Below are 22,501 nucleotides of genomic sequence, written 5' to 3' on the forward strand. Positions count from 1 at the left end.
GCTTAACGCGTACAATCCAAAACAGCATAGCTCAGGAATCAGAGGAACAAGGTGTAGCATCAGCAGAATGAGATCCAATCTTCCACCCCCCACTAGCTGTGTGACTTTAGGCCAGTTACTTAACCCCTCTGGGCCTGTCCCCTCATCTGCAAACTGGGAATGATGGAGTATCCATTTCCTAGGGGCAGCATTCCCTGAGATGACACATGTAAGTGAGCAGTGAGCCCTGGTGAATGATGCCTGGCGAGTTATGAGCACTCAATATGCAGCACCATGATCACGTGAGAACTGACTTGTGTGGGCTTTAGAACAGGGCTTGGCATTGAATAATGTAGTATTAGTATTGTCATCATTTCTCACACTGTCCTGAATAAATTGCCAGTGGAAGTGGCTGCCTCATCAGAGGAAAGGGTGTGTCGTTTGCTTCTGAATCGCATACAGCAGGCACCTAATAAATGGCTGTTGAATGACAAAGAAACAGATTCTGTTGGGCCCTACAGAGCATAAAAGTAAACTCAAAAGCCACTCTCCGAGACAAGGGCTGGTCCACTTTTGCAAAGGTAGTAAACTGTTTTAGACTGTGTGGGTCACACACTCTGTTGCAACCATTCAACTCTGCTCTTGGAGTGGGAAAACAGCCATGGACACGTGGTAAATGAATGGGCACGGCTGTCTCCCAATAATATTTTATTTACGGGCACTTCATATTATTTTGAACTTCATATTATTTTCGCAATTCATAAAAGGTAAATTTTTTTTTGCCACAACCATTTAAAAATGAATAAAGATTTCTTAGATCGCTAGCCTTTCAAACGCAGAGAGCAGGTTCGATTTGACCCGCGGGCTGCAGTCGGCCAACCCTCGCCCTACCTCTTCCCCTAACAAGACAGAGCTCCCAGGAAAGCGGGCCTCGGATTGGGCCAGGCAGAGTGGGTGGGGCCGGGAGGGGGGGGCTTCGTGTCGTCGCGCATTGGGAAGGGAAACCCGGATTGGTCCACTCCGTTTGGCAGTCGGCCAATCAAATCAGGGCGGCCCTGCCGCTTTGCCCCGCCTCGCGCTAGCGTCTGCGTTACGCGGGGAGTGCGCCACGCCCCCTTGCGCGCTCGGGACTCACTTCCGGGCACTGGCACGGCGTGACGTCAGGAGGAGGGCAGGTGAGTACAAGCGGGCGGTGGGGGCGGTGAGGGCCGGGGGTCTGGTCGTTGCTTCACCCGACCTCAGAGCCCCTCGACGGGGTGAGCGCGCGGGGGGTCGTTGGGCACGATGTCCGGAGCCGGCTCCGGTCCCAGCCGCGACCTTAGTCCCAACCCCAGGCAGTTTTATGTCTGAAGGGCCTTTGGGTTTTCTTATCTGAAAGATGGGACCAGTGAGCCCCTGCCTCGCTGGGTTATGGTGAAGATTTAGATGCTCGTAAAATGGTTTGGCACGAGAAGTAATCGAAAGTGCCAACATTTAACTCTGCATCAGGCGCTGTGCTAAGTCCTTCAACTCACTGAGCCTTGACAGCAACCTTATCAGGTTGATACTTTTATAAACCCTCCTTTACAGATGAGAAAACTCGGGCTCAGAGAGAAAGGCTTTGCCAAAAGTCAAAACCGCTAGCACCCAGCCGAATCGGGGCCCAAGCCCACGCACTATGCCCTAAGCCAGTGGGGTTTATAATAACTCCTGGCACCAACGACTAGAAATTTCTATACATCCATCCTATAACACCCGCTCCCTGGGGTGGCAAAACCACTGTAAGAGCCCCAGCTCCTGTAAATGAGGTCCCCCGCGAACACTTCCAGCATCTTATTTCATTCACAGCAACCCCAGAAAGTCAGTCCGGTCACCCTCATGTACTCGTTACAGATGAGGAAGTCGAAGTTCAGGGAAGCTCAGACACTGGCTGAGGTCACCCAGTTAGTGAGGACAAGAGCTGGGATGCGGCCCCAGGGAACTGTATCCCAAGCCGGGGTGGGCACTCAGCATTGTTAGGTTGGAAGCGACCTTGGGAAAATCCAGTCCAAGGGCACACTTTACAGAGGAAGGATCTGAGGCGAAGAGATGTTCAGGGTCATGGCGGAACAGTTTAAATTTTTTTTCAATGTTTATTTATTTTTGAGAGACAGAGCGCAAGCAGGGGAGGGGCAGAGTGAGAGGGAGACCCAGAATCCGAAGCAGGCTCCAGGCTCTGAGCCGTCAGTACAGAGCCCGACGCGGGGCTCGAACTCATGAACCGTGAGATCATGACCTGAGCTGAAGTCAGACACTTAACCGACTGAACCACCCAGGTGTCCCTGTTACCAGACACTTTTGGATGATGGCACTGTGAGCCCTCATAGTTAGCAATTTTCCTTTCCAGGGAGTCCCAAGAGACTTCTGGCTTGAGGCAGGGAGTCGACAGCGCGCAATCTGCGATCCGTGTCTCATCACCTCTTCAGATCAGCCGATCAGTCAAGGGCGAGGACCAGTAGGCAGCTCGCAAGATGGTGAGTAGACAGCCTCGTGCTCACCGGGTTTTTCTTCTGGTCTTTGTCAGGCCCCGGAAGTAGCCCTTTCCCTCCCCCACCCCAGGCTGTAAGGAGGTATTTCCAAACTCCGGATCATGATCTTTTTGGTGCATTGGTTCTCAAAGTTGGCATCGCACTAAAATCACCCAGGGAGCTTTTTCCTTTCCTTTCTTTCTCTCCTTTCTTTCTCTTTCTTTCTTTCTTTCTTTAGGAGGTGAAATTCAAACAACATGAAATTCACCATTTTAGAGTGTACGATTTAGTGGCATTTAGTATTTTCATATTGTTGGACAACAACCACCACCTCTATCTATTTCCAAAGCATTCCCATCTCCCCAAAAAGGAAATCCTATCCCCACGAGCAGTCCCTCCCCAGCCCCCAGCAACCACCCGTCTGCTTCCTGTCCACATGGACTTTCCCGTTTGGGACATTTCATGTAAGTGGAATCATACGCTCTGTGGCCTTTTGCGTTTGGCTTCTCTCACCAAACACAATGTGTTCGAGGTTCATCCACGTCGTAGCGGGAGTCAGGACGTCATTCCTCTTTGTGGCCGAATAATATTCCACCATCCAGATCTGCCGCGTGGTGGGTCCCCATCCATCCGTTGAAGAACGTTTGAGTTGTTTCTGCCATTTGGTTGTCATCACTATGGCTGCTAGGAGCGTATGTGCACAACGATTTGTCCAAACACCTGTTTCCAGGTTGCTTTTTAAAAGCCCGGGGGTCCAGGTGCCAGGCCCCGGAGGAGCCCTCGTCAGGAGGGGCAGGGCCCAGGCGTCGGGATTTTAGAAACTCGTCAGGTGCACGCAACGTTCGGCCAAGTTGGAGACCCACTCCTACCTGGGTCATCAGGTCAATTTATTGGGCGGCTGCCAGCATTTGGAAAGTGAGACCCTGGCAGCTGGATAGGCGTTCTTTCCCGAAGCCTGTGCTGTGCTTTGGCTATACGACGCGCGTGTTTACGCAGCGGCTGTGTTAACGTGTCCTGCTGTCAGTCATGGTCCCCAAAACACGGGAAGCCCTTGCTTTAGCAGAGTCGGATTCTCTTGTAATTTTCCACTGTGACGACAGCGGCTCGCCAGTCCCCAAGTCACGATCCCCAGTCCGACCCAGAGCCCAGGGCTTCTCTGGGATGTCCCTCAACCTCCCCCCCCCCACCGCCCCCCATCCGGGCCCTGCCCCTGCAGGCCTCCTGGAGGGCCCTCTCTGAGTCACATGTCTCTTCTGCTTTCCAGGGTGAAAGGAAAGGTGTAAACAAGTATTACCCTCCGGATTTCAATCCCGAAAAGGTAAGGCCGGGTTCCCTTCCCTGTGTCCACGATAGCAAAGAGACTCCACAGAGCCGGGGCCACGTAGCACGGCATCCCCCCCTGATGTCAGGGCCACGGCTGCAGGAGCGTGGGTGGCCTCTGAAGTGTCACTGCCTCGCTGGTTTGCACTTGTCACAGGAGTCTCGGGACAGTCTTTTTTTTTTTTTTTTTTTTTTAGCATTTATTCATTTTTGAGAGACAGAGTGAGAGTAGGGGAGGGGCTGGGGGGGGACACAGAATCTGAAGCGGGCTCCAGGCTCTGCACTGACAGTCTGACAGCAGTGAGCCCAACGTGGGCCTCGAACCCACGAACCGTGAGATCGTGACCTGAGCCGAAGTCAGACGCTTAACCGACTGAGCCACCCAGGCGCCCCACAGGACGGTCTTTATTCCTCGTGGAAAATGGGGCTGTGTGGTCAGTGACCTTTTACCCTGGGCCCAGCATGGCCCATTTCCTGCGAAGGTCAGGGTGAAGTCCAGCACATGGGCTGCGTCAGACCCCCTTTGCACTCTCAGCTCTGGCTCCTCTGCCTTCCTCTTTGTTCCCTGTGCTGTTCCCTCCGCCTGGAATCTCTTCTTCTTTTGACCACAGGCGCCTTCCCTTCCTTCAGGTCTCTCCCCACGGGGGGCTTCCCTGACCCCCGTCTCGTTCTCTGTGGCGTCACCTAGGGCTTTATTTCTCATCGTAGCCGTTACAACTCCGGGATGCGCTATCCCTTCATATGGATGTTGTTCCCTGTCCCCCTCTAGAATGTCCACCTGAGGGCAGAGACGTTCATCCGTCCTGTTCACAACTGTGGTCCCACGCTGTAGGTGCTCAGTAAGGGCCCGGTGAGTGAATCGGCGCATCCCAGCTTCGTGGTCCTGGGCACGTGACTGGCCTTTCTGTGCCACAGTTTCCCCATAGGTCAAAAGGGGAAAATAAAAAACGGCCCTATGTCACAGGATCCTTGAGGGGTTGAAACAAGATGACACAGGGCGCCCGTCTGGCTCAGTCGGTAGAGGTGCAACTCTTGATCTTGGGGTTGTAAGTTCGAGCCCCAGGGTGGGTATAGAGATTACTGAAAAAAAATTGGGGCGCCTGGGCGGCTCAGTCAGTTAAGCGACCGACTTCGGCTCAGGTCATGATATCTCATGGTTTGTGGGTTCAAGCCCCGTGTCGGGCTCTGTGCTGACAGCTCGGAGCCTGGAGCCTGCTTCGGATTCTGTGTCTCCCTCTCTCTCTGCCCCTCCCCACCCCCCTTTCAAAAATAAACACTAAAAAAGGTAATTAGAAAAAATAAATAAATTGTAAAGTCACCTTTACAGAAAAAGAGAAGATACACACATAGTACCCAGTAAACACTAACCACTACTGACATCTCACCTGGTCTGCCCCACAGCACCAGAGGTGACGACAGTCATTGTCCCCAGTCGACAGATAGAGGAAACAGAGGCTGGAAAACAAAAAGTGAGGTCACTCCCCGGGGTCATGCAGCTCGTTCAGCTCCTAAACGGAAGAACAAAGATTCAGACTCACATATTCCTGATTCCAACCCCACTTGCCCCACCAAGGCCTTAGTGCCTCACAGTCTGCTGTTAACACCGCCCACAGGACCTGAGAAAGAGGCCTCTCTCAGCCTGCGAGAGACAGCCTTGCTGTGCTAACCTGCTCCTGTGTCCTTTCCGTGCAGCATGGCTCTCTCAACCGATACCACAACAGCCACCCGCTACGGGAGCGGGCTCGGAAGCTGTCCCAAGGCATCCTCATTATCAGGTAAGACCCTGGCATCACCTGAGGATCCCTGCATTTGTGCCACCTGGCATCGGTCTCTGGGAGAATTCAGCGCCCCTGATTTTGCCCCATTGGCAGGGCCTTAATTCCATAAAGCAGCAAGTCTCTGTATCAGTCAGCTGTTGCTGGGTAACAAAATGATGAACATGTATTATGTGTTGCTCCCAATTCTGCAGCTTAGCTGGATGTCTCTGCTGGCCTTACCTGGGCTTGGCTGACCTGGGCTGGGCTCTCTCATGAGTCGGGGGTCACCTGCCTGGGGGACTGCCTGGTCCGGCATGGCCTGGGCCAGTACGACCGGGCTCTGCTCCACATGTCTCTCATCCCCCAGTTGGCTAGCCTGGCCGTGTTCACATGGCAGCACCCAGCTTCCAGAAGAGACTGGGCGGAGGCAGGCAAGGACTCTTGAGGCCACAACCCAGAGCTGGCACACTGTCACTTCTGTCTCACTGATGGCCCAGTCGTGTTGCAGGGGGAGGGGCGGTTAGTTCACTCCACCTCTCGACAGGACGTGCTGCAGAGACACATTGCCAAGGGCACGGATATGGGGAGGAGAAGGAATCACAGCCATACTGCCTCTGAGCCAGGACAGTGGCCCTTCCCGCAGGGCTCTCCTTTTATTTCTGGCCCGTGCCCCCGCGGGCCACCCAGGACAAGTAGCAGAAGCCAGCCTATGCTGCCTCGGAAGGACGAGCCCTTCTCTGCTTCGTGGACCCTGACCTCAGTCTCCATGGCCCATCGTGGGCCTGAGCAGATCCACTGACAAAATCACGCGAGGTCAGAATGTCTTTGGAAAAAGAATCAAGATCGGAGGCCCAGCAGTGGCCTCAGGAAGCCGAGAGCTGAAGGTCACTTCAAAACACAAACCCCCCCCGCACCTCCATGCTCCAGCCGCTCTGTTTGCTGAGCCCTCAGCTCATCTGTACGGTGTCTTTCCTTCACCCCATTATTCCTTACGTAACGGTGTCTCAAACTGGAAGCCTTGTCGCTCCCGTACACGGACGGCCAGGTCACGCGTCGCAAATAGAAGCACGGAGAAGAAATCCAGTGACAGTGCGGCCAGTTTCCTAAACTCTGGCTGGGCCGCTGCTCCTCCCCTCGGCTCCCCCCACCCACCGTGGCCTCGGCTGGCGCGGGTGCCCGGACCCAGGGAGAGCCCGAGTGCACCGGGTGCCAACGAGCTCTTTTCTCTTCGTGTAGGTTTGAGATGCCCTATAACATCTGGTGCGACGGCTGCAAGAATCACATCGGCATGGGTGAGCCCCGCCCACCCTCCGTTCCTCGCCCCGCCCCCGACCACTCAGCCCCGCAGATGGCCAGCCCCTTGGCCGCTGGGCCCAGGAGAGACCGTCTCCACCAGGGGCCCCCGATCAGGCTTCGGAGAGGAAACGGGCACCCGAGTGACTGGTGGGTTGTGGACACCTTGTCGCAGAGCAGTTGGGAGGCCCGGCCTTGCCACTTCCTAGCTAGCCGGACCTCAGCAAGTGACTTAGTCTCTGTGTGCCTCGGTTTACCTACCCATAAAACTCACGTGGTAGGAGAGCTGTGTGGCAGGCCAAGTGCATAACCCACGGCACAGAGTACACACGAGGGCTCAGGACTTAAACCGCTGCTGCCTGTGCTGTGACCTTTAATATTGGACCCCTGTCCATGCCACAGATGGGCAGACAGATAGACGTGGGGCCACGGCCCCACTGGGCAGCTCTGAGATCTCAGGCAGGTGACATGACCCACCTGGCTTCCACGTCCTCCTCGGATACAGGGACCCTCAGCTCTTCACGCAGCGCCTGGCCCGGTGCAGCAGCTCATTCTGTAAACGGGAGCGGTGGCCCTTGGCAGTAGGGGCTGGCCACTGTCACAGGGGCCACAGAAGAGTAGGAAGGAGGGGCTGGGCCGCCCCACTGCTACGGAGGATGAGTGAATCCTCCCCACCCAGTAGGTCCCCCTGATCAGACCCAGCCAGGGGCACCTGCCCCAAAGGCCCCCGGGTGCTCAGGGGACAGAAAGCAGGACGCAGCCTAACACCCAAGGTGGGTCACCCTCAGGGCTGTGAACCGAAGCAGCCACCAGGAAAAGGAAACTCAGGCCATGCCACCCGCCAGCCCAAGCTCTGTTTTTGTGGTTTAAAGCTTTTTTTTTTTTTTTTTTTTTTTTAATTTTTTTTTTTCAACGTTTATTTATTTTCGGGACAGAGAGAGAGAGAGAGCATGAACGGGGGAGGGGCAGAGAGAGAGGGAGACACAGAATCGGAAACAGGCTCCAGGCTCTGAGCCATCAGCCCAGAGCCTGACGCGGGGCTCGAACTCATGGACCGCGAGATTGTGACCTGGCTGAAGTCGGACGCTTAACCGACTGCGCCACCCAGGCGCCCCTTAAAGCTTTTTTTCCACCCCATAAGCGAGACTAAACCGGTCAAGAATACGAACCATCTAATCAGTGAAAAACCCGAAAACGCAGATGTTATTAGTGAAAGCCAACCCTCCTTGAACACCTGCCAAGTCCCAGCCCCCGTGCTAAGTGATGCGTGTGTATCGTCAGCCCCTGTAGGTGTCACCGCAGCGCTGTGTGGTGAACAGGGTAGTCGTCCCTGTTGAATAGGTGGGGAAACTGAGCAGCCGACCTACGGCCGCGTAGCTGGTATGCGGTGAAGTCGGTATTTGAACCCGGACCCTCCTGCCGCCACCCACACTCCTCTGTGGCTTGAGCACAGGCCCGTGGTGTGGCCTGGACACAGCTCTTTCCCACCTTGAGCTTCAGGGCTCTCCAGAGGTGTCTCCCCTGCGGGTACATGGAATAGCACCCCTGTCTGCCCCCTGTCAGCAGAGACACTGGGGGTGGCCTGAACCTGAGCCTCCGTTCTTTCCCTTTCCTCCCAGGTGTTCGTTACAATGCAGAAAAGAAGAAGGTTGGCAATTATTACACAACGCCCATCTACAGGTAGGGGCAGCCTGGCGGGTGTCCCAGAGGGACACATTGGTTAGCTACAGGGTGAGGGGGCTACAAAGGAGTCGCAGTAGGAGGGCAGCCATTCCCTGATGGCCATTTGCAACGGTCCTTTCCTGGAAACTGTCCTGGTCTGTCAGTCCGGGCACATCCCTCTGGCTAGAACCCTCCATGGCTCCCACCTTCCTCAGACTAAAAAAAGCCTGAGTCCTCCCCACTGCCCACAAGGCCTTGCACATTCTGCCCGGTCCCGTCTGTGTCCTCACCTCCTTCCGCTCTCCCCCTGAGTTCCCTCACACACACACCGCCCCCCAGGAAGACCCCCCACCTCGATGCTCTCAGCCTGGAATGCTCTTCCCCAGACATCTGCAAGGCTCCCTCTCCTTCCTGGGGTTTCTGCTCCAACACCACCTCTCAGAGAGGCCTCTTCTAGAGCAGCACTCACCCCCCAACACTGATTGCTTGTGCATTTGCTGCGAGCGTGGCCCCTGCTGGGACGTCAGCCCCTCTAAGAGCAGGTTGACGTCCTTCACCGCCGTGTCCTCAGCAGCCGCTGCCAAGCCTGCCGCAGGGCAGCCTCGCTCGGGAGGGTTTGTAGAATGCACGAAGGAGCAAACTCCAGACAGGTCAGCTCTGGGGCGATGGGACGGTGTGTGTCTCACCCACATCCATGACCCCAGACACAGAGCTTGGTGGGTAGCAGGTGCTCAGTGAACGCTTCCCAAATGATGCTCACCAGCGGAAGGAAGCAGGCGAGGGGTGACGGGTGGCCTGGGGCCGCCGCGGTGTCCTGACGTGCGCCCTCTGCCCACCCAGGTTCCGGATGAAATGCCACCTGTGTGTCAACTACATCGAGATGCAGACGGACCCCGCCAACTGCGACTACGTGATTGTGAGTGGCGCCCAGCGCAAGGAGGAGCGCTGGGACATGGAGGACAACGAGCAGGTGCTGACGACAGGTGAGCACGGGGGAGGGGTGGGCCCGGAGGCCAGCCCTGAGCCCGAGCCTGAGCCCGAGCCCGAAGGCCCTGCCGCATTCTCACTGCGGCAGAGCATGAGAAGAAGCAGAAGCTGGAGACGGACGCCATGTTTCGCCTGGAGCACGGCGAGGCCGACCGGAGCACGCTCAAGAAGGCCCTCCCCACCTTGAGCCACATCCAGGAGGCCCAGAGCGCCTGGAAGGATGACTTCGCTCTCAACAGCATGCTGCGGAAAAGGTTCCGGGTGAGTGGGGCTCCCACGTGGCGTCGGGACCACGAGGGGGCAGGGGCCACCGACGTCGGAGGGGGGAGGACACAGATGCGGCCCTGGCCCCACCACATGCCAGCTCCAGCTGGGCCATTTAGCCCTCTGAGCCTCAGTGTCCCCATCGGACCATGTCCCTACCTCGGGGCACCCACGGGAAGCCCCTGGCCCAGCAGCTGTTATTAAGCAGGTAGCCCCTTCCGGGGAGCCCCAGCTCTGCCTTCAGCAGACTCTCCGAGGGAAAGAAAGCTTCGAGCTAGAGCACGGGTGAGGCCCAGCCCCGCCAAGGGGGACAGCCGAGGCCCAGCAGGGCCCTGACCTACTACTCAGCTCCTAACACGTATTTCACGGGTCCACGCACCCATCCCAGAACGGAGCCCCGAGATCATCAACCCACGCCCGCACGATTGCCAAAATATCTCTGCCGTACCCTGTGGTAAAAAATGTCTGAAAGGGGAGAGTCGCTTACGACGAAGCGTGGCCGTGCGTGTTTCAGCGTACAAGTGCCTGAGTGCAGAGTCGCTGAGGGCACACGTGCAGACCCCGACTCGCACCCCCAGGGGCACGGTCCTCCCTCGATGTCTGCTCGCGTCGCCCACTTGCTGGGTGGCTTCCACGTCCCGGGCACCGCGTGAGGCCCTTGCCTCGGATGAGCTTGAAGAGGAGGAAACCGAGTGGCGCCACGTACCCCGGGTCAGCGGGCAGGGGAGAGGCGGGTCTTCGACAGCCACCATACCTTTCCCCCACCCTGTCCCCCACCACACAGGAGAAGAAAAAAGCCATGCAGGAGGAGGAGGAGAGGGACCAGGCGTTGCAGGCTAAGGCGAGCCTGGCCATCCCGCTGGTGCCCGAGACGGAGGACGACCGCAAGCTGGCCGCCCTGCTCAAGTTCCACACCCTGGACTGTGCGTTGGGGGGCCAGTGGGCAAGGGGGACCGGGTGGGCAGATACGGAGGTCCCCGGCCATGAGTGGGCCACGGCAGGCCGAGGCAGAGGGCGGCTGTGGACCTCCTTCCCTCTCTTGCCTCCCCATCCCCAGCCTACGAGGACAAGCAGAAACTCAAGCGGACGGAGATCATCAGCCGCTCCTGGTTCTCCTCCACCCCGGGACCCCGCACCGGCAGCAGCAAAGCCGGCAGCGTCCTGAAGAAGCTGGCCCAGAACCGTAGATGCGCACCCGTCGGCTCCCCCATCACCGTAGAGGACCTGGGCATCGTGCGGCGGCGGTCCCGAGAGGCCTTGGAGAACCTCCGGCTCGCCGCGGAGACCCCCAGGCCTGGGGAGCCGTGGGTGCCAGAGGGGAACACCCAGGACAGGCCCGCATCCCCCCCAGACTGCTCTCCGGAGACAGCCGAGACCCCCAGGAGCAGGGGACCTCCAGGGCAGGCGGGGAAACGTCAGGACAGACCCCGGTCCCCACCAGGCCCCTCTCAGGAGGCAGCCGCCTCCCAGGACACACCACCCCCGGGCACCCTCAGCTCCTCCCTGGTGGCCGATTACTCCGACTCAGAGAGTGAGTGAGCAGTTCTGGGCACTGGACCTGCTCCAGAGGCTGCGACCCAGCCAGGAGGCCCCTCCCGGACTGCAGCCTTGCTTGCCCCCCAGCCCTCCGAGCGCTCAGACGCTGCCCCTCCCGAGACCTCGCCTTCCTGCAGCAGTGGAGTTATTTATTTGGTCCTGGAGAGGGCGTTTGTGCCTTGTGGGACAACATCCCAACATTAAAGCCCTGCTTCTTTGTCCCTGCCTCAGGTTGCTAGATGGGCCCAGGGGCTGACTCCCCCCGCCACCCCACCACCCAGCTAAGCTTCGCAGGACCCTCACCAGCCAGCGTGATGCTACGGCCACAGCCACGATCCCCGCCCAGCACGAGGGTTTCAGTGTGGTAGCTCAGGTTGGCCTGCAATCAGAGCGGACTTCCCAGAGGAGGCAGTACAGTCTCAGTGCGAAAGGTGGAGGGGGGACCGGGCAGCAGGAACCGCACAGTTAGGACTGGGAACATAGGAGGTGCCTGAAGCAGTCAAACCCGGAGCATGCAAGTGTGGGGTTTTTGTTCTCCCCAGCCTGTAGGGGTGCCTTGGAAAGGTCACGAAAAGGCCCTCTCCCCTACCCCCTTCCCTGCCGTGGTGCATCTTTTGGAGGGAACTGGTAAACTGAACAGGAAATAGCTCAGAAACAGCAGGGCATCGACCCAGAAACCCAACCGGCCACCTCCCCTTAAACCGGGGAAAAGGAAGAGCATTTAACAAATGTGGGGGTTTGTAGCCCCAGGGGATACGGCAGTGACCCAGCCACACCGTGCGCTTGGTGCTGAGGTTCTGGCCAGATTCATATTTCGCCTGATGGGGCATGGTGGCCCCAGGGGCTGTCCCCAGCCCACCAGCCTTTGCTCCCTGCAGGGAAGGGAAGGTTTCAGGGCAACAGTAAGAGCCCCTTAGTCTCTGAAATACCCAATGCGGGCCTTTAGTTGAGACCACCTTCAGCGTTCTCTGTGGCTGAAGAAATCAGGCACCTAAGGGTGCCCACCCGGGATTTGGGGGACCTTGCTGCGAGCCCTTAACTCCGGTCAGCCGAACGGTAAACAACGTGGCCCCAGAAACGGTGCGCTCTGGTTTCCAGAAGGCGGCTAACTGCCTAAACTCGGCCCTGGGGGTAGGGCGGGCTCGGTCTCCTGGACCGCCGGTCCTGCGGGGTTGCTGTGCGCACGCGCCTCCTTCCGAAAGGGCGGGGCGGGTCCTGCCCACTCCTTGCGTCCTATCCCCGCGCGTGCGCAGGGAGGCCCCCCCCCCCCCCCCCGTCCTTCCAGAGCGGCGTGAGCGAGGCGGCGGTACCATGGCCTTGGAGGCGATCCGTTACTCCCGGGGCTCGCTGGAGATCCTCGACCAGCTGCTGCTGCCCCAGCACAGCCGCTACGAGGCAGTGGGCTCGGTGCGCCAGGCCTGGGAGGCTATCCGCGCCATGAAGGTGGGACCGCGCGGCGCAGCGACGGGGCAGGGATGGGAGGGGGGCGGCCCCTTCTGACGCCCCGATCCCTCCCCTCCAGGTGCGCGGCGCCCCGGCCATCGCGCTCGTGGGCTGTCTCAGCCTCGCCGTGGAGCTGCAGGCGGGTGCGGGGGGACCGGGCCTCGCCGCACTGGTGGCTTTCGTGCGCGACGCGCTGAGCTTCCTGGTCACCGCTCGGCCCACCGCGGTCAACCTGGCCCGCGCGGCCAGTCAGCTGGCCGACGCCGCAGCCTTGGAGGCCGAGCGCGAGGGCGCCACGGAAGAGACGGTCCGGGAGAGGTAGGGAGGCCTTGGGCCAAACACTGCTCCGCGTGGAAGCTGTTGACTCATCTTTTCGCACAACGACCCGTTTTACGTACAGGAAAACTGAGGCACGGCATGTCAGTCCAAGGCCACGCAAGCGGGACTAAGAGCCCTTACCGGACAGCTGGTCCCAAGGTCCTTGCACTCAAGTTCAAGTCTCTTGAGTCTGCCTCCCCAGAACATGCCCAGCCCCATCTGCCTCATCCCTTTTGGAGCCACTGCATTCTCCTAGTTTTTCTTTTGAGGAATTTTGCTTCCGGCCTTGATCCCTTCCCTGCCCTTTTGTTTTTCTACTCTTCTCTGTTGCAGCTATGTGGTCACTTGGCATGTTTCTTGACCTTACCAAGCTTACTCCTGTCTCAGGGCCTTTGCACACGCCATCTCATGCAGGCCGGGTATCCACAGAGCTTACTCTCTGTCAGGTTTCAGGTTTCTGTCTTGCCCACACCTCCTGTAACACAGCTCATCCCCCCATCTCTGTCCCCTGACTCGGCTGCCTTCTCCTTCATTAATTGCTTACCACCTGCCTCCCCCACCCTAGCGGGAGCTCCACAGGGGCAAAGATTTTTGTGCTGTGCTCTCCAGCGCCCATGAGGTACTCGGTAAACATACGTTAAGTGAGCAAGTGGTGTGACAGGTGACGGTCCAGAAGAGTGCAGGTCCCACAGCCTGGAGAGGCTGTGAGCAGGAGGGCTCCTACTGAGCGGTGTTGGGCAGGGAGGAGGGGCTAGCCTGGGCCCCAAGGCCTGGTGGCTGGTGCTGAGAGCCCCTTGTCGGCCCCAGAGTGATCTGCTGTGCCGAGGACATGTTGGAGAAAGACCTCAAAGACAATCGGAGCATCGGGGACCTAGGAGCCCGCCACCTCCTGGAGCAGGTGGCTCCTGGGGGCGGCAAGGTGACCGTGTTGACCCACTGCAACACTGGTGCCCTGGCCACTGCTGGCTATGGCACAGCCCTGGGTGAGTGGGCATCATGGGAAGGGGGAAGGGCCCCTTTTGGATGCTAGAGAAAGAAATCCTAGTCACTTTACCCACCAAAAAGATGTGAAGTTGTTCCTTTTTTTGTTTTAATAAGTTTAAGTACTTTTAAACATTTATTTAATTTTTGAGAGAGAGCAAGTGAGTGGGGGAGGGGCAGAGAGAAGGACAGAGGATCTGAAGCAGGCTCCGTGCTGACAGCAGAGAGCCTGATGTGGGGCCATGAGATCATGACCTGAGCCAAAATCGGATGCTTACCCGACTGAGCCAGCCAGGCGCCCCGGTGAAGTTATTCTTGTACAGAAGTGCTTAGGTGGTTGGCTTCAGGTGTGGCTGGATCCAGGTGTTAGATAGTGGCATCAGGATCCATCTATCCCTGTCCCCTAAATCCTGCCCTCCGTGATGGCATCATTCTCATGCTCCACGGGTCAGCAGGGAGGCTGCTAGGATTCAGATCATGAGGAAAAGAGCCAAGGGTCTCTGTGCTGACAGTGCTGGAAAAGTCTCCTTATATCTCAGGGGCTCTGATAGGGCCACTTGCCCATCCAGGATCAATCGGTCAACGGGCCCAGACTGAGCCTTATGCTCAGAATGGGCACAATGTGAACTCCAAGAGGACTGAGAAGGGAGTGGCCCCCCAAAAGAAAGATTGGGGTAGCTGTGACCAGGACAGTGGGGAACAGGTCCTGGGGGTCAAAATAGTAGATGCCACTTGACCCTAAATTCTCGGAGATTTGCCTACCTGCCTGGGTCCTGCCCTTGTGCTTGGGGACTGAGGCCTTGATGGCAAGATACTCGTTTATTCGCTCAATAAACATCAATTAAGAAGCCGAGTACCCCACCATTCCTGCATACATGCATTCCTCAATTCACTCAACGCTTACTAAGCACCTGCTGTGTACCAGGCACAGTTCTAGGCACTGGGGACCCAGCAGTGAAAACAGTAGACAAAACCTCTGCCCCAAGGAACAGGAAAGTAGGAAGAAGTAACACAAGCAAGTCGGTAAATACGCACGCTGCGTTCGAGGGTGATGAGTACGAAAGAGCAGGGAAGGGGTCGGAGGGGTGGGGGTGGGGGGTGGCTGTGCGAGCTCGAGGAATCAGGGAGGGCCTCCCGGAGAAGGTGTTCTCTAAGCCCACACGTACTGGGCAGAGGAAATCATCACTGCAGGGGCCCGGGGATGAGACTGTGGTGAGCTGTGCTTCTAAACGGCGAGCCACTCGGCCCAAGTGTCGCTGTCTGTTTCATCCTGACCTTCTGGTGGGCCGAGCCCTACAGGGGTGATCCGCTCGCTGCACACCCTGGGCCGTCTGGACCACGCCTTCTGCACGGAGACCCGGCCCTACAACCAGGGAGCCCGGCTGACTGCCTTCGAGCTGGTCTACGAGCAGATCCCCGCCATGCTCATCGCCGACAGCACGGCAGCAGCCGCCATGGCCCACAGAGGGGTGTCAGGTCAGCGGGCGCGATGCCGGTGGGCAGGGCTTCCAGGCGTCCGGGGCCAGGTGAGGACCCCGGCATCTTGCTCCCCAGCCGTCATCGTAGGAGCCGACCGCGTGGTTGCCAACGGTGACACAGCCAACAAGGTGGGCACCTACCAGCTGGCCATCGCTGCCAAGCACCACGGCATCCCCTTCTACGTGGCTGCCCCCAGCTCCTCGTGCGACCTCCATCTGGAGACAGGCAGGGACATCGTCATCGAGGAGCGCCCAGGGCGGGAGCTGACCGACGTCAACGGGGTCAGGATTGCAGCCCCCGGTAAGCCGGCCCCTTAGAGGTGGGCACCACGGCACCTGGGCACATCCCTTTAGGCACCCTGGCCCCTTCCTGGGGGCAGGTGGATTTAGGGCATCACGGGCCTTCTGGGGCATAAGCGGCTCCTTCGACCCATTTCTTGGAACAGAAGCGCCTTGAAGGTCAGCTTCAAGGTCAGAATATACAACTAATGAGTTAGGAGACTTCAGGCAAGCTGTCCTGCTCTTCTCCATTTCGCTTTCCTCCCTTGAAGAAGAAATAAGAATACTGCCTAGCCCAGTGCCTGTGAAGAGACACTGATGCTCTCAGCTTCCCCACCCCACCTGGAGCAGACTGCCTGAGTTCTCCCATCCCCAAGAGCCCCAGCGTTCACGTCTGTGAGATGCACTCTTACTAGGACCTGCCTCACAAACCCCTGGGTGGTCAGCGAGTCAGCCCGGGTGACATGAGGAACTGCGCCTGACCCTTACTTAGTGCTCATTGGATAGTAACAATTACATGGGGCATCTGGGTGGCTCAGTCGGTTAAGCGTCGGACTTGAGCTCAGGTCATGATCTCACAGTTCGTGAATTCGAGCCCCGCATCGGGCTCTCTGTTGCCGGCTCAGAACCCACTTCAGATCCTCTGTCCCCCTCTGTCTCTGCCCCTCCCCCATGTGCACACACGTGCTCTCTCTCTCTCTCTCAAAAACAAACATTAAAAAAAGCAAGAACTGTGAGCCAGAGAAAATCGTCACGGGCCCCCAGTTTGCAGCCTCTTGTGTAAATGGTGGTTATTGACTCAGCAAATATTTTAGAGTACCTAACCGATGCTAGGTGCTGTGCTAAACGCAAGGGATACAGGTATGAAAAAGTCATAAAATCCCTGCTTTGTGGAGCTGACAGTCCAAGATAAATAACAAAATCACAGTGTGTGTTAGAGGCGGGCAAGGGCTGAGGAGAAAAGGCAAGGAAAGGCACGGGAAGTGTTGGTGCAGGGAGATTTAGACAGAATGATTAGAGAAGGCGTCGCTGAGAAGGGGACATCTGAGCAAAGACCTGAAGGAAACGAAACAGTGAGTGAGTCGTGTGTACGTTGGAGGCAGAGGGGACTGCCCGTGCAAAGGCTCTCGGGTGGGCTCTGTGAGGTTCTTAATGCGATCCTTGGAGCAGGCCGAAGCGGGATAGATGTATGTAAGACTTCTAAACCTTCTGAGGCGATGCCAACAGGGTTGTTACTGAGTGCTAAAACCCACACCCTCACGCACTTGCAGAGTGACTATCCCCGGGTTCTCAAGGATTCTCGAAGTCCCAGAACCACCATGGGGGAGACAGGACACAACAGCTTGAGAGCTGTCACAGAGCCAAATACTGCCTTCTTGCCTCCTCCTTCTCTCCTGCAGGGATTGGGGTTTGGAATCCTGCCTTCGATATCACCCCCCACAACCTCATCACCGGCGGCATCATCACAGAACTGGGGGTCTTTGCTCCTGAGGAGCTCCGGGCAGCCCTAAGCACCACCGTCTCCTGAGGGTGGGTACCCCAGCTGGACCCCAGAAGTAACCAAGCTGACTCTCCATATCCTGCCCCCATTCCCTTAGGTTTTGTAATAAACTTATTCATCGAATGGCTTGCCCCAAAACTGACTTTCTTCCCCGCAGCTACACTTCTTCCTAGAGCAGGGAGAGCACACAGGGCCTTTGCATGGCTTTAGGAGCCCTGTAACTGGAGCCAGCCTGCCCAAGTTCAAAACCCAGCTCAGCCACTTTCTCTGCTGTGTGACCTTGGTCGAGTCACTTCACCTCCTCGTGCCTTGGTGTTCTCATGTATAAAATGTTCTCAGGTTGCTTCAGGGCCGGAACTAGGATGGTACCTGGGGTGCAGAATTTTATTTATTTATTTATTTATTTATTTATTTTTAATTTTTTTTTAACGTTTATTCATTTTTGAGACAGAGACAGAGCATGAATGGGGGAAGTTTAGAGAGAGAGGGAGACACAGAATCGGAAACAGGCTCCAGGCTCTGAGCTGTCAGCACAGAGCCCAACGCGGGGCTCGAACTCATGGACCGCGAGATCATGACCTGAGTTGAAGTCGGACGCCCAACCGACTGAGCCACCCAGGCGCCCCGGTGCAGAATTTTAAACGGCACACCAAAAAGCTCAGTAATCAAGTAACAGCTTCTTGCACAACTTGACCTTACCTCACCCCTGACACTGGCCCTCTTTCCAAGAAAATCTTACTTGCGATCTCAGGCACCTGCTCTGCAGGCTGTGCTGTGGTTTGACGATTTTACGTTTATGATACTAAAATTTTATGTTTAGCGGTGCCTGGGTGGCTCAGTCGGTGAAGAATCCTAGACCAGCTTTTATGTACAAAGAGCATAAAACTAAGTTCTACAAAACAAATGAGCGCTCAGGAAGCGTTAGCTGATCATCCGAACCTTTCTTTGGAAGGTTTTGCAAAGCCCTCCGTATCATCTACGTCTGTGGGCGTCTGTCTCTTTAATGCCTTGCCCCGTTGTGTCCCGTGAGTCTTTGCGCGCGCCCCGCCGGCCCCACTGTATCCCATCGTGCTCTGCGTCTTCCGGCTGTATTTCCTCGCAGCCCCGCCTTTTCCGGTGCGTGCCGCATCATGGCGCAGGGGCAGCGCAAGTTCCAGGCGCGGAAGCCGGGGAAGAGCAAGGCGGCGGCGGCGGCCTCCGAGCGGAACCGAGGCCCGAGGAAGGGTGGTGAGGAGCTGTTGAGGGCTATGGGGGGCGAGGGGGACCCAGGGCTCCCCGGCCTCACACGAGTGCGTCTCTTCCCAGGTCGTGTCATCGCCCCCAAGAAGGCACGCATCGTGCAGCAGCGAAAGCTCAAGAAGGTGAGTGGGGGCGTGCGAGGAGCCTGAAGGCGGTGATGGGCGGAGGATGGAGACTGGAGCCGGTGGGGGAGCCTGGAGGCTGGCGAAGGGCGGAGGGGGGAGCCTGGAGAACTCCGCTCTCTGAGCCTCACTTCCGCCCTCCTGTGCCGTGGGTACCGGAACCTCCCACATCGTTCACCGGACCCCGTAGAAGTACGGCCCGACGTGCAGGAAGTGTTAAACGCACGCCAGTTGCTCTCGCTGTTACCGTTCGTTAGTGGAACTTGGGAGGGGAGGTGGCATGGGAAGTAGAGACCCCAGTTTCGAAGGAAGGCCGCGCGCGTGCGATCGCAGCCGTCAACGGCTATTTCTTCACCCGAAGTCTCTTACCTGTCACATGATCATAGTGATTGCACCTTTCTTTCTAGAGTCGTAAGGATTTAATGCCATAGGGCACTTGTAAACCGCCGAGAACAGCACAGGACACAAGTAAACGTTAGCTGCGTTGGTTGTCATTTTTGTGGTTGTGTTTAAATGCAACCTCTTTATGTAGGTGGCTAGGGTGGAGCTTATAAAGAAGTTTACAGAGATTTAAAACTAGTTTTACTGGAGTCAGATTTGCGTTCAAATTGTACTCCACTCGAACTAATGCGTGATCTTGAGCAAGTTGTTTCGTTTGCTCAGAGCATAGGTTTTCTGAGACCCCAGGGCCTGCTTACCTCCATGTGGCAGCGGGAGGCGGACTGTCACATGGGCGTCTCAGTCTCAGCACATCCAAAACCAAACTCCTGATGCTTCCCTCTCCCTCCCCGACATGACCTTGCCACCGTTTTGATTCAGGAAGATTCTGTCCTTCCAGATACTTGGGATCATCGTTTCCCCCCTTCTCTCACATTTGGGTCTGATCCCGTCGTTTTTGCCCTCAGTATTAGTTTAGAATCCACCCATTTCCCACCTCCCTGACCCCCTTCCTGTTCCCACCCCGTCAACTACCACCCGGACCAGGGCAGGTGCACCCTCCCTGATCTCCTACCCCCCACCACAGCAGCCAGAGGGCGCCAGTGAGCACCCAAGTCTGGCCGAGCCCCTCTGCTCCCAGCCCGTCAGTGTCTCCCACGTGACCCCAAGAAAAGCTCAGATCCTCCCCGTGGCCCACAGCGCCCTGCGTTTTCTGCCCTTGTCACCTCCCTGCCCTAATCTCTCACTCTCCCCCTTGCTCACTGGCCCCTTAACTACTCTTTATCCCACCTCAGCACTTTTGCACTCGCTGTTTCCTGTGGGATTCTTCTCCCAGGAATCCACACAGCTCCCTTCCTCTGAGTCTAGTCTGACTGCAGGCATTACTTCCGAGCGGCTGTCCTTGGTAACAGCCCCCACCCCTCGCTTGTTATCCCTTGTTTTTTTCTTCCACAGCAGCACTTACCATCACTTTCACCTAGTGGGTTATAGGTATTTATGTTGTCTGCATATATATGCTGAGTGTCAGCTCCCTGAGAGCAGAGATTTTCTGTGTCTTGTTTGCTGTTCTGTTCCCTGAATCTAGGTATGTGACAGTCGCGGTGGTCATGGTCATTGGAACTCATGGGCAGGATGGGGCAGCTTGGGAAATATGATTAAACTACCAGTTTTGGACCCAAACCCATGTGCCTTTGCTTTCTGACATTTCTGTCTCAGAGCCCCAGGCCACCATCTGCCAAGTGGAGATAACACGTGACAAGAGGGGACTGGTGCCTGGAAACCGAGACCAAAGGCTCTGGGCATGCTGGGTTCCAGTCCCCCTTCACTCACCTGTCTTGGGAACCCTGGGCAGGTGCCTCCACATTGCTAGAACATGTTTTCCCATCTGTAAAATGGGGATGCGTAGAGGTTTAGAAGCTGAGGTTCAGAGATGAGAACAGGACTTGTGTTTAAACCCCAGACCCCAGGTACCGTTCGTGGGAAGTTGCTCATCCAGTCTCCTGTGAGCTCTTGGCAAAAAGAGGGTGACGGGTCAGCCCCCCACCCCCCCACCTCAGGACCCAGTTTCACCGCCCTGTGGTTGCCCCCTCAGGACCTGGAGGTCGGGATCCGGAAGAAGATCGAACATGACGTGGTCATGAAAGCCAGCACCAGCCTGCCCAAGAAGCTGGCACTGTTGAAGGCCTCCGCCAAGAAGAAGGAGGCAGCCTCTTCCTCCTCCACCAAGACGCCTTCCTAAGGACACCAGCCCAGTGGAGGCCATCGGCACAGCCTCCGTGCTCAGATCCATGCCGGTGACCCTGCAGGTGGCACCGCAAGGAGGAGCCGAGCTCTCCAGAGCCTTGGGTTCACGCACCTCGAGTTTCCTTGGGGAAAGAGTAGGTGAGCCCAAGAGTAGGTGAGCCGCGGACCTGAAACGCCCCGGTCAGACTCCCAGGGCCCGAAGAACGCCGGAAGCGGAGGAAATGTCCGCCGGTTTCTTGTGTCCTTGTCCCCCTTCTCAGGTCTTCCCTCCACTGGTTTAACCCAGAGCAATAAACCTGACCGCCGTTCCTCCCGCATGCCATTCACGTGCTCCTGTGAGTGGGCCGTTTCTGGAGCTGGCGCCTCGGTGCCCCGACCCAGGCCGGTCCCGGCGGCTTCCACCGGAGACCGGCCGTGTGCCCGCGAGGGACGGAGAGGCTTCTGCACCTTCAGCCCAGGAGCCGAAGAAGAGGCTTTTCGTCCCTCACCCCCTGGGCCGTTCCCACCAGCTTCCTCGCTTACCTGACACCCCCTGCAGGCATGCCCAGGTCACTGCCTCTGCCAGAGGCCAGCCAGGCGTCCCTGGGAGCTCCTTTTCCGCCCGTGTGACAGGCTGACGCCACCTGGTAGGGTCTCCGTGCCGGGTAAGCCCGGACACGCTCGTCAGCTGCTCGAGGCCACCTCGATGTTTAGTCCTGACGGCTCGTACGTGTGCGGCGTTGCGAGTGGCCCAGGCACCATGCCAGTGCTTTCCGTGCCAGCCCAACCCTCATGATGCCCAGGCTAGGTGGTGTAAACGCTACCGAGCAGGGATTTGCACAGCCGCTAACGGGGTCCCCGATCCCCGCTGCCCGTCCGCTGTCTCTCCTGCTCCCTCCTGGGTCCCTCCTCCTTCAGTCATTGTTTGCGGTCCTGCTGGACCACACGGTGCCTGCGAATCGGCCAAGAGCTTGTCGGCCTTCTTCCCGCACCCCCAGCACCCCCGCCATGCCCCAGGAGTGTGGGGAGCAGGTCACAGCTGACGGACTCGGCTGCGGTCTGGGTGACACTGAGCTGCTGTCCAGGGGAGGTGGTGGCACCTGTGGGTGCGGTCGGCCGCACGTGTGGGTGACCGAACCCCCGGTGGCCTGTCCTTTCCCGGCCAGCCTGACCCACCGCTGGCAGCTTTTCTCGATCCCGTGGAGTGGTGGTCAAAATTTTCTGAACGACTAAAATTTTTCTGCACAGTAGGGGACGACCGCCGTGGAGAACGGTCTGGTGGCCCCTCGCTCAGTAAGTTCAGCGTAGAATTACCCACGACCCGGCCGTTCCACTCCCGGGCGTGCGCCCAAAAGGATTGAGGACGGGGGCCTGACCGACGGCTCGGACGTGAGCGTTCACAGCGCTGCCAGTTTCAGTCACCAGAAGACAGAAACGGCCCAGATACCCCTGAGCAGACGGAGGATAAAGGGCGTGTTTGCGCGACAGAGTCATATTCTGCCGCGAAGGTACAAAGCGCCAGCTCGCTGCCTCGTTGAACCTCGAAGCCACGCTCCGGGAGAGGAGGCCGCTGTGAAAGGCCACGTGCTGTATGCTCTCGTTTATGGGAGACGTCCCGAACGGGCCAGCCCACAGAGAACCAGAAAGCAGATGGGTGGTTCTTGGGGGACCCGGGGGGGGGGGGGTGGGGTCCACC

General features: G+C 57.6%; 3 protein-coding genes across 7 annotated transcripts; all 3 read left to right on the forward strand.

Annotated features, from left to right (window-relative positions):
• Positions 1 to 1,135: 1,135 nt before the first annotated feature.
• YJU2B (YJU2 splicing factor homolog B) lies at positions 1,136 to 11,509 on the forward strand. 3 transcript variants are annotated; one of them, XM_047096819.1, is made up of 10 exons: positions 1,136 to 1,154; positions 2,345 to 2,471; positions 3,730 to 3,783; positions 5,478 to 5,560; positions 6,779 to 6,985; positions 8,455 to 8,515; positions 9,338 to 9,480; positions 9,573 to 9,745; positions 10,533 to 10,671; positions 10,806 to 11,509. In XM_047096819.1, exons 4-10 carry the CDS (start codon positions 5,479 to 5,481, stop codon positions 11,285 to 11,287), a joined length of 1,287 nt encoding a protein of 428 aa, XP_046952775.1. In that variant the 5' UTR covers positions 1,136 to 1,154; positions 2,345 to 2,471; positions 3,730 to 3,783; position 5,478; the 3' UTR covers positions 11,288 to 11,509. The 3 variants fall into 3 exon arrangements, with proteins under 3 accessions (XP_046952775.1, XP_046952776.1, XP_046952774.1); XM_047096820.1 differs by lacking the exon at positions 1,136 to 1,154 and having other exon boundaries at positions 2,232 to 2,471; positions 6,779 to 6,834; XM_047096818.1 differs by lacking the exon at positions 1,136 to 1,154 and having other exon boundaries at positions 2,233 to 2,471.
• An 80-nt stretch (positions 11,510 to 11,589) lies between these two features.
• Positions 11,590 to 18,475, forward strand: MRI1 (methylthioribose-1-phosphate isomerase 1). Of its 3 annotated transcripts, none has more exons than XM_047096823.1 (7): positions 11,590 to 12,727; positions 12,807 to 13,045; positions 13,853 to 14,028; positions 15,326 to 15,502; positions 15,581 to 15,805; positions 17,184 to 17,313; positions 18,387 to 18,475. In XM_047096823.1, exons 1-6 carry the CDS (start codon positions 12,596 to 12,598, stop codon positions 17,309 to 17,311), a joined length of 1,077 nt encoding a protein of 358 aa, XP_046952779.1. In that variant the 5' UTR covers positions 11,590 to 12,595; the 3' UTR covers positions 17,312 to 17,313; positions 18,387 to 18,475. The 3 variants fall into 3 exon arrangements, with proteins under 3 accessions (XP_046952779.1, XP_046952778.1, XP_046952777.1); XM_047096822.1 differs by lacking the exon at positions 18,387 to 18,475 and adding an exon at positions 18,237 to 18,374; XM_047096821.1 differs by lacking the exon at positions 18,387 to 18,475 and having other exon boundaries at positions 17,184 to 17,407.
• CUNH19orf53 (chromosome unknown C19orf53 homolog) lies at positions 18,387 to 21,143 on the forward strand. Its single transcript, XM_047096824.1, has 3 exons — positions 18,387 to 18,511; positions 18,590 to 18,645; positions 20,675 to 21,143. The coding sequence occupies exons 1-3, from the start codon at positions 18,415 to 18,417 to the stop codon at positions 20,819 to 20,821; spliced, it is 300 nt and encodes a 99-aa protein (XP_046952780.1). The 5' UTR covers positions 18,387 to 18,414; the 3' UTR covers positions 20,822 to 21,143.
• The last annotated feature ends 1,358 nt before the right edge of the window (positions 21,144 to 22,501 follow it).

The sequence above is a fragment of the Lynx rufus genome, unplaced genomic scaffold (assembly GCF_022079265.1).
Source record: "Lynx rufus isolate CCGP_SWC_20201006 ecotype Redwood Valley unplaced genomic scaffold, mLynRuf1.p SCAF_4, whole genome shotgun sequence".
Classification (NCBI taxonomy): Eukaryota; Metazoa; Chordata; class Mammalia; order Carnivora; family Felidae; genus Lynx; species Lynx rufus.

Excerpts from the sequence above, each read along its gene's own strand:
- YJU2B (XM_047096819.1), top strand. The coding sequence starts at position 5,479 with ATGGCTCTCTCAACCGATACCACAACAGCCACCCGCTACGGGAGCGGG. Across the intron at positions 5,561-6,778 it reads CAAGGCATCCTCATTATCAG|GTTTGAGATGCCCTATAACA; the intron begins GTAAGACCCTGG and ends CTCTTCGTGTAG. Across the intron at positions 10,672-10,805 it reads CAAGTTCCACACCCTGGACT|CCTACGAGGACAAGCAGAAA; the intron begins GTGCGTTGGGGG and ends CCCCATCCCCAG.
- MRI1 (XM_047096823.1), top strand. The coding sequence starts at position 12,596 with ATGGCCTTGGAGGCGATCCGTTACTCCCGGGGCTCGCTGGAGATCCTC. Across the intron at positions 12,728-12,806 it reads AGGCTATCCGCGCCATGAAG|GTGCGCGGCGCCCCGGCCAT; the intron begins GTGGGACCGCGC and ends CCTCCCCTCCAG. Across the intron at positions 14,029-15,325 it reads TGGCTATGGCACAGCCCTGG|GGGTGATCCGCTCGCTGCAC; the intron begins GTGAGTGGGCAT and ends CGAGCCCTACAG.
- CUNH19orf53 (XM_047096824.1), top strand. The coding sequence starts at position 18,415 with ATGGCGCAGGGGCAGCGCAAGTTCCAGGCGCGGAAGCCGGGGAAGAGC. Across the intron at positions 18,512-18,589 it reads CCGAGGCCCGAGGAAGGGTG|GTCGTGTCATCGCCCCCAAG; the intron begins GTGAGGAGCTGT and ends GTCTCTTCCCAG. Across the intron at positions 18,646-20,674 it reads AGCAGCGAAAGCTCAAGAAG|GACCTGGAGGTCGGGATCCG; the intron begins GTGAGTGGGGGC and ends TTGCCCCCTCAG.